The sequence below is a fragment of the Schistocerca nitens genome, chromosome 9 (genome assembly GCF_023898315.1).
Source record: "Schistocerca nitens isolate TAMUIC-IGC-003100 chromosome 9, iqSchNite1.1, whole genome shotgun sequence".
In the NCBI taxonomy this organism is placed as follows: Eukaryota; Metazoa; Arthropoda; class Insecta; order Orthoptera; family Acrididae; genus Schistocerca; species Schistocerca nitens.
In genome coordinates, this window is record NC_064622.1 from 7,302,320 (window position 1) to 7,312,639 (window position 10,320).

At 41.3% G+C, this 10,320-nt stretch overlaps 1 protein-coding gene across 1 annotated transcript in view; it reads right to left on the minus strand.

Moving 5' to 3' along the window:
• Positions 1-9,024, minus strand: part of LOC126203814 (organic cation transporter protein) — a 514,638-nt gene extending 505,614 nt beyond the window's left edge. Inside the window, exon 1 of the mRNA XM_049938182.1 lies at positions 8,945-9,024. Within this exon, the coding sequence (XP_049794139.1) occupies positions 8,945-8,995 (51 nt within the window). The 5' untranslated portion in view covers positions 8,996-9,024. The remainder of the gene's footprint in view (positions 1-8,944) is intronic.
• Between the last annotated feature and the right edge of the window lie 1,296 nt (positions 9,025-10,320).

Genomic DNA, 10,320 nt, shown 5'->3' on the forward strand with positions numbered 1-10,320 from the left:
GACAACAAAATGCCACTGATTTTATTGCACGCAGCGGAATTTCAGAATTGCGCTGTTCCATTACTTTATTCTGTTCAAACAGGGCTCGCTGTAATATATCTTCAGAAGTTGAAACTATTACTTGATCAAAATGGCTCTGAGCACTATGGGACTTAATATCTGAGGTCATCAGTCCCCTAGAAAATAGAACTACTTAAACCTAACTAACCTAAGGACATCACGCACATCCATGCCCGAGGCAGGATTCGAACCTGCGACGTAGCGGTCGCGCGGTTCCAGACTGTAGCGCCTAGAACCGCTCGGCCACTCGGGCCGGCCTATTACTTGATCGTCGGCTAACAAGCGCGTCAACCGAAAGCTATATACCTACGCTATCGTCAAAACTTAAGAATAGAGGTTTTCTTTACCATTATCGAATAAGGTCGACAATGTATAAAGAAAGGTGAAATAAAAAAATATTTACAATTCAACGTACGTATTGAGGTCTGAAAAAATAGTGCATTGAAATATGGTAATGAAATCAGAATGCCGTCTGCATGTGAAAGAGAGCTGTACTGAATTATTCGTTAGATAATCTATAAATACTGAGCCCAATAAAAAAGCACAGAAGCTTAGAAATTAAGAGGCAGTGATGAGATATACGAAAACATATAAAAACAAATATTAGGATGGTGCGTAATTTCGTAGCGTTTTTGTTTGTCATGTTGGTACTCCGGTTGCTAAGGGTTTAATTATCAACTGTCGTTTATTTGTAGTTCACCGTTGCTATAAGAGTTTACATATTGTCATTGAGAGGTAGTGGAGCTGTGGACTCCACCATGTGGACAAATCTAGACATTTCCAACACATTCTTTTGAGTTCAGTGAAGGGGTGAAAGCAGTGGAGACAGCCAGAAACATATGCACCCTGTGTGTCCATAATGCCATTGGACAGAGTACGTCAAGAAAATGGTTCTGTCTTTTTGAGGAGGATCGTTATGGCAGTGACCACTTTCAGGAAGAACTTCCGGGTTTTGTGAAGATTATTTAAATGCATTAGTCCACAATGATCCACGCCAGTGTAGTCGAGAACTGGCAAATGTGGTGAACTGATCATTCCACCACTGTGCGACATTTGCATGGAATGGGGAAGGTTCAAAAATCGGGTGTATGGGTCCGCATAAATCACAAAAATCAGCGGGTCGTCATACGTGCACCTCTGCTTGCTCGCCATCAGTTGGTTCGTAAACAACACCGACCATCTCTATCCTGCATCGTTACTGGTGACGAGAAATGGTGTCTTTATGCTAATATAAGGAAAAGAAAGATTGTTGAGAGCAAAACATGCAACTCATCGCAGAAATACCTACGCACATCCACTAAAGATAATGTTATGCATCTGGTGGAACATTGACAGTACCGCAAATTGTTGCTCCGAGATGTAACCATCACTGCCGACATTTATTGTCAACAAATGAGATGTCTTGTAGACGCACTCCAAGAACAACGACCAGGTAGATTGCGTGGAATGAAGCACGGCAACGGCCGCCCGCACGCTGCTACACTGACAACCACTGTACAGCAGTTTGGATGCCATTCCGCACCCACGTTATTCGCCTGCTGTTGCTCCCTCAGATTTTCACGTTCACCGCTCTATCGAACAGCGTCCAAGGAACTTCCTTCCCTGACGGAAGTGCCCTCCAAACATGGCTCAAAGAGTTATTCGGCTCAAAACCACTTTATTTCCACAGAGACAAACGAAAAGTTACCTCAGCATTGGGAGACAGTTTTAAATTGTGAAGGAGGATTCAATATTGAAGAGAGAGCCTCTGCTGTGTGTATCTGTGATGTTTATTAAAGTTACGGAAAAACACTGCGAACTTATGCTCCAACGCAATAAGGAAAAGGCTTATTTTTGAACATTTATGTCGGTGTGACACATTCACACGTATCTCCAAGGAACCCTGGGAAAAAATTTAACTGGATCTGGTAATCTATTTCTAGATTTCGAAATACGCGACATGAAAGCGGGAAAAGCAGTACAAAGAAAAATTTTCAGAAGGAAAGTGTTAAATTTAGAAAGTTTTCAAGGCACAAGCAAGAAGCCAAACTATCTGAAGCGGTCTGGTGGAAGAAGGAAAAGACAAACGAGGAAATTAAGAAATAATGAAGAAAAAGAAATATCAAATACGAAACTCTTGCTGGTTTTCTGCAAATTCATTTATTTCGTCACGAACGGACTTTTGGCTTCTTTAGCCGTCGTTAGGGGACACCTGAATGTCGCAAACACGCAAAATGACATGCAAATTACACAGATGTTATTTGCACAGAAGATACACAGGAAAGTAATACTCTCTTATATTTTGCTATATAAACACTCGACAACTCATTTTTGTATCTTCTGTACTAGTAATATATGTAATTCGCTCTACGTTTTATCTGTGTTCGCGACATTCTATTGTCAACTGACGATGGCCGAAGAAGCCGAATGCCGGATCGTGACGAAAATTTTGCAAATCAGGAAGTGTTTCCTACTTGATATTTGCTTTGCAGAATTTGTTTCTGGTCCTGACTGAAGTTGACATGTGTATGCGCAGGTTCGACAGAAGCGACCGATCCCACGCGTCGCCTTTGACACGTGACGTAACGGTGTTGTGTGACGTCATGACGGCGCGGATTTTGGTTTGTGAGTGTGGCGTGCTTGGAGATGTCGTCGTGTTGTGGTTTGTCGTGCTCTCTGGTGGTATGTTCAGGGTTTTCGTTTGTGTGGTGTTATGGGCTCAGTTTGCTTTTGCTCATTATCCAGAAATGTTCGAGTGTCGGCTGTGTTTGTAGTGAAATTAATTTCAGCTAGTTAACGATTTTGTGTGAAGGTTAATTTAGTGTTGTTCGCTGTACATCGTGTGGTAATTTTAGTAAAATTTATCGGTTGTCGTTTTTGTTCAGGAATGGATATGACGGATAAAATTAACAGTGCGCAAGTCAAGGGAAGTGTTCGATCCCAATGTGTGGCTGTGTATGTTGATATTGGTATCGGGAGATGTTTTTGAGCTATATAGGCCAAGGGAAGTGTTTGATCCTAATTTATGTGATCGGGAGCTGCAGTTGGCTATATAGGTCAAGGGAAGTGTCCGATTCCAGATGATATTGTGTTTAGTTGTATTTGGGGAGTTTTGTGATGTCTGTTTTTTTCGTCGTTTAGTGTGGTTTTGTTTGGGGTGGGTGTCTAAATTTGTTTATATTTAGTTTGCCCCCACCCAAAAACACCCTATTTCCCGCGCTTGTCCCATTAGTCCCATTAGGCTTTTTGTGGAAAGAGTGTGTGTGTGTGTGTGTGTGTGTGTGTGTGTGTGTGTGTGTGTGTGTGTGTGTGTGTTTTTCGATGTATTTTCGTCCTCAATGTGTACGTGCCGACTTAACGTGCGCCATATTGGAATCGTGGTTTATGATCAGTGATCTCTATGGAGATCACTGTCTATGATCGTTTCCGCCATATTTGTGACGTCATGGGTCAAAGCATACGGACGGGGTCGGACGCTTCCGTATTTCCGTACGGGCAATGTGCTATGGAGTGACGAGGCACATGGTACACTACAGGGCACAGTGAGTGCCCAGAACTGCCGACTTTGGGGTACTGGTAAACAGCGTGTTGTGCACCAAGAGCCTTTGCACTCGCCATACGTGAGTGTGGTGCGGATTCACGAGCACTGTTGTTCTCGGTCCTCACAGCAGACAGGGGACCTGTCAAGTATACCACAAAGTGTGAATGTTGAAACCTTTCACAGCATGTGGCTTTGGAGGAGCGCGACTGTGTGGAAACCACTGTTTACACGCAAGATGGCGCAACACGTCATGTCGTTCGCCCAGTGAAAGATAAGTTTAATGCAGCCCTCCGCGACCGTGCTATCTCAAGAGGTTTTCTAGATGCTTGGCTTGCAGGATCACCTGATCTGAAGCCATGTGACATTGGGTTCTGGGGATATCTAAAAGAACGCGTTTACCAGAAACACGTATGGATCTCTACCCGATCTGAAGGCTAGGATACAGGAAGAGTTGCTCAGATTCCACCGGAACAGCTGCGAGAAACCGTTGGTCACGTCTTACGGATGCAGCATCTCGCAGACTTCTCCGGTGCTAGTATTAAATTGTGTAACCGGAGGTTAGTAATAAAATCAACATTATGCCTTTCTCACTTGTTTCATCTTTCCTCCTTATGTCCCGTTCCTAATCCATTATATATGAAAATATTTCTGTAGGTCTTTTGTGTTCGCCGCAGCATCTTTGCGCCTGATGGCCAAAATTTGTACTAATTTTTTTTTCTGGCGCAAATCGGTTTCGTATTAGATTAACTATCAAGCTTCGGTGCCGTACGTTATTACAGGCGAAAATGGACCTCTGCTGGTAGCTGCACCTTAATTATAAGCATCCTTTATCTCTGAGAAAAGAAACCGAAATGGATATGGGAAGCCAAAAGAGATTTAGAAATAAGAGTGGAAGAAGCAGTAGAAAGAGATATTTTCAGTAGGAAAGTGTTTAATCTAGAACGTTTGCTAGGCACAAATTAAGTCAACACGTGTGAAGTGTTGTGGATGTGAAAAAAAAGAGACGAGGGAAAGATAAATACAAAATGGAAAACACTTCATGATGTTCTGCAAAATTAGTTTCATTTCGCAACGAACTGGCTTTCGGCTTCTTCAACCATCGTCAGATGACAAAAATGTCCGAAACAGAAAATATGGCGTGCGAATGACCCGTTTGTACAGAAGATACAAATATAAGTGGAATGTTTGCATAGGAAAGAAATACTTTCTTATAGTTTCCTATACAAACACTCTACATGTAATTATTTTTTTACCCTTCGTACTAACGATATCTGTGCAATTCGCCCGTCATTTTATTTGTGTTGTTGACATTCAGTTGTCACTTGACGGTGGTCTAAGAAGCCGAAAGCCGGTTGTTGACGACATATAATTTTTCAGATCGGGACATGTTTCCTGCCTAATATTATATTCCACCGGGCAGTGTCGGAGAATTCAGTTAACGAAAAGAGGAAATCTATATGGAAAAATAAGTGAACACGATGACCTAAATCCCACCATGGAGGGCAAACAACTTTAAAGAGCACAGTGTGCAAAATTTCTGGGTATCCACATTGATGAGAAGATAAACTGGAAGGACCATGTGGTGAGCTTAGCACTAAAACTAAATTCAGCATGTTTTGTACTCAGAATACTTTCAAGAGTTTGTAGTAATGACTGTACCAGATTAGTATATTTTGGCTATTTTCAGTCCATTGCATCCTATGGGATAGTATACTAGGGAAAAACAAATTGTCTAAATGAGATTTTACAAAACCCGATATTCGGATAATGACCCAGAGCCCACTTCAAACACATTGTAGGCCCCTTTTTAAAGCATTGAAAATTTTAACAATTCCATCATTATACATTCTGAAATGTCTGTTAGTGATCAAAAGAAATCAGGACAAAATGAAAACCAATACAGACTACCATAATTATAATACACGGAATTGTAAAGATCTCCACTTACAAACTGTAACAAGGACCCGAAGTCAGAAACATGTATGTAATCAAGGCATCAAACTTTTTAATGCACTACCGAAACATATGAAAGAGCTCGGAAATGAGGATAAATTTAAAACTGTTATAAAGAATCAGATGCTTGACAAATGTTATTACAGTGTAAGTAAATTTCTATGCTCAACTGTATTAGAATATAAAGAACCACATGCTTGACAAATGTTATTACAGCATAAGTGAATATCTCTGCGCAACATGTATAAAAATACATGTTTCAGTTAATGTGACAAATGAAAATACATCAATGAATATGTCTGTAAAGCACATAAGAAGATTAAGAACCACATGCTTTACAAATGTCACTACAGTATAAGTGAATAGCTATGCTCGACAGTATAGGAGTCTATGATATAAATGTGACAAATGAAATCACAACATCAAGGAATAGGTCTGTGAAGCACGTAAGAAATTATGTTATAAAAACACTTATTAGTTGTATATTTTATTAAACATTAGATTCATATGAATTCAGCATAGAAAATTTTTTTGTAATGCTATTATATAGTTGTTAAAATGTATCCTGACAAATCGTACATCACAAATGTGATCATTGGGATGATGATAAATAAATAAATAAATAAATGAGGAATTACAACTGTCACGTAGTCCCTAGTGGCCAAAACGGATGAAAAAAGAAATCCGTGTCGAAAATCAGCTTTCTCAGTTACCCACATTACTATATCATTTATGTTGATATTATTTGATGATGACAATAATAAATAATAATAATAATAATAATAATAATAAATTCACAAAATCATATTAAACATTTCGGAAACAGAACAGATCCCTTCTGAATGGAAATGCGCACTCATCCATCCACTCCACAAAAAAGGGGACAGAACTGAACGAAGTAATTACAGGGGTATCTCACTCGTACCGGTCACATAAAATCCTATCAAAAGTTCTCACGAATAGATTAGAAGAACAAGCTGACCCACAAATAGGAGACTACCAGGCTGGTTTTCGCAAGGGACGATCATGCATAGAGCAGATCTGGAATCTGAAAATGATTCTCCAGATGAGAAACACCCGAAACACAGTGGTCACTTTTGTAGATTTTAAAAAGGCCTACGACTCAATAGACAGAATAGCGCTGTGCAAGACGCTGGAAGAATTCAGTATTGACAGAAAGAGAAGAGCAATCATTCGGGAAACATTAACTGACACAGTCTCCAAGGTTAAATTTATGGGGGATATCTCTGAACGATTTGAAATCCAAATTGGAGTGCGACAGGGTGACGGACTTTCACCATTACTCTTTAATACCATTCTTGAAAAAATTATCAGGACATGGGAAAAAGAAGTCAAATGAATCCAAATTGGAAATACGGAAGCGTCCGATCCCGCCCGTCTGCTTTGAGCCATGACGTCACAAATATGGCGGAAACGACCATAAACCACTATTCCAATATGGCGCATATAAAGTCGTTACGTACACATTATCAGGACGAAAATACATCGAAAAACAAACACACTTTCCACAAAAAGCCTAATGACACTAACGGGACAAGCGCGGGAAATGGGGTGGTTTTGGGTGGGGGCAAACTAAATAGAAACAAATTTAGACATCCACCCCCATACAAAATCACACAAAACGCCGAAAAAACCGACATCACAAAACTCCTCGAATATCACTAAACACTACATCATCTGGAATCGGACACTTCCCTTGACCTATATAGCTCAACAGCAGCTCCCGATCCCATAAATTCGGATCAAACACTTCCCTTGGCCTGTATAGCTCAAAAACATCTCCCGATACCAATACCAACATACACAGCCACACATTGGGATCGAACACTTCCCTTGACCTGCGCACTGTTAATTTTATCCGTCATATCAATTCCTGAACAAAAACAACAACCGATTACTTTTACTAAAATTACCACACGACGTACAGCGAACAACACTAAATTAACCTTCACACAAAATCGTTACCTCACTGAAACGAATTCTACAACAAACACAGCCGCCACTCTAACAATTCTGGATAATGAGCAAAAGCAAACTGAGCCCAATACACCACACAAACGAAAACCCTGAGCATACCACCAGAGAGCACAGCAAACCACAACACGACGACATCTACAAACACGCCACACTCACAAACCAAATTCCGCGCCGTCATGACGTCACACACGACAACACCCTTACGTCACGGGTCAAAGCCGACGCATGGGATCGGACGCTTCTCTTGACCCTCCAAATTGGCATTAGAAAAGATAAGATTCAATGTGAAGTGTTTAGCTTTTGCGGATGACCTTGCAATCCTCACAAATAACAGAAGAGAAGCCACTAACGCCGTAGAGAAGTTACACGAAATTGCACAAAGAACTGACCACAAGACAAATTGCCTATTGTGACAACCCATGGGAAAATCGTACAAGTACCACATTTTAAGTACCTGGGATAAATCATCCAACCATCAGGGATCAACCTAAAGGCCAATGAGGAAAGAATAAAAAAAAACTACAGAAAGCATATAAACTCACGTAGAATTATAACAAAAAGTCCATATCCATTAACGCAAAATTGAGGCCCTACAACACTTACTTCCGGAGGCATTGTATGCATCTGAAACAACACAAATAGGTGGGCAAACTAAAATCCAAGAAATAGAGAAACAAGAAAGCAAAATTCTCAGGAAAATTTTTGGCCCGATACAAGAGCAAGGAATCTGGAAGAAGAGACCAACATCAGAATTATATAAATAGACAAGATTACGGATACAATAAGGAAAAGAAGAGTGCAGCAGTTCTACGGACATATCCACAGGACGAATGAAAACAGAATTTGAAAGCGAATTCTTAAAGTCATCAACTCAGGCAGGGGAAAAAACAAAATGGATAAAAGAAGTTGAAGAGGATCTCAGACGAGCACACATAACAGTAAACTATCCAGAAAATAGAACTGAATTCAGGTACACCATCAAAACACATAAGTTTGACACCACAACACAGAACAGACCAGGATGCAAATGGACAGCGGAGCGAAAGAAACAACACAGTGAACACGAAGAAAATTTGGGCTCAGAAGAAACATAAACAATCATCATAAAGGAATTCAAGTTCAAACGCTCTCTTAAATGGGAATAATCGAAAATAATAATAATAATTGTTTTGCTCAGAATATATGTCGCTGCGAAGCTTTATTAAATTCTATCCGGACGTCGGACAGTAGTTTAAACAAGAGCATTGTCTGGGATTGTTCCGGATCGCCGGTAACCGTAGTACTTCGTTCCACGAGAGTATTATGTGGACACATGCGTCGGTACAGACGCGATCGTTGAAATTTCGGGGACTCGCGATTTGGAGCGACGTGGGGTGTGACGAGACTTGATTCGCGCGGCCAGCGCCGACTGACCTGTAGCCGGCGGCAGGGCTTGTAGCCGTCGGTGGACTTGTAGCGGCCCATGGCGTCCGGCGTGGCTCGCGCTGCGGCAGCCGCTGTCGCACTGACGGCCGGCCAGTCAGTCGCTTCCCCCACCACCGCCGCCCGCCACCACGCGGGCGCCTGCCCTACGTCAGAGCCCAACGTCCTTCCCGCGTCCGTCACTCTCTGGGCGCAGCGCCGGCCGGCCGGACACACCCTCGCGGAGACTGCGGTCTGGCCGCGCCTCAGCCTGTCTGTAAGCTGCGACTCGCACTGCTGAAGGCTGCCACTCGCGCGCCAACTTAGCCCAGCCGACCGACCGAACAGTTTTGTAGCTGCCTACACACGTCACGACCGATTGCACTCAGCGCTGCGATTTAAGTTCATCGTTTATATTCTACGAGATCCCACCTGGTTTTGTACAGAAGCGGGACTTTGTCTTGGCTGTCTTAGAGGGAGCAAAAATGAATAAATAAATAAAAAAAGAAAAATACTAGGCTGTGGGCAAAGAAGTGACTGATGCAATGACAGAAATTTACCCACGTCCTGTCGCAGGCGAAATACCCTCAGACTTCAAGGTGAATGTAATGATTCCAGGACCAAAGAAAGCAGGTGCTGATAGGTGTGAAAATTATCCAACTATCAGCTTAATAAATAATACTAACACGAATTCTTGCAAAACACTACCACGATTTCTTTACAGACGAATGGAACAACAGGTAGAAGCCTACCTCGGGTACGATAAGTTTGGATTCCGTAGAAATGTTGGAACACCCGAGATAATACTGACCCTACGGCTTATCTTCGAAGATAAATTTAAAAAAAAGACAAACCTACGTTTCTAGCATTTGTAGACTTAGAGAAACCTTTGACAATGTTGACTGCAATATTTTTCTTTTTAAAATTCAGTCTTGATCGCACCACGTATGCTACAAGAACATAGGTGACCGGTTTCGATCATATCACATGACCATCATAAGACCTGTAATTTAATTTAGAAAGTAATAGAAACCTTACTAGATTGACAAAATACGACAAAATGCTTATAAGCATAAAGTACAATAAGACTTGTTATACCCGTGGCATCCTTCGAAGATGGCAGGTGGAGCACTCGTCCCAGCTGCTGTGGTGTCAACCGGTGCCAGCAAGTGACGGCCATACGCTTAAATACGAAATTTTTTAAACATTTTTTGATCGCTGTTCCAAAAATGTTTATTAAAATTGACTGGAACACTCTCAAATTCTGAATGTGATTTATACTTGACTGAGGAAATGCATAAATGATAAAGCGAAATAAATGAAACAAAATATTCGTGTAAACATTATTTACGTACGTAGCATAAAAGATGCCCTGTAGGTTTCATAAA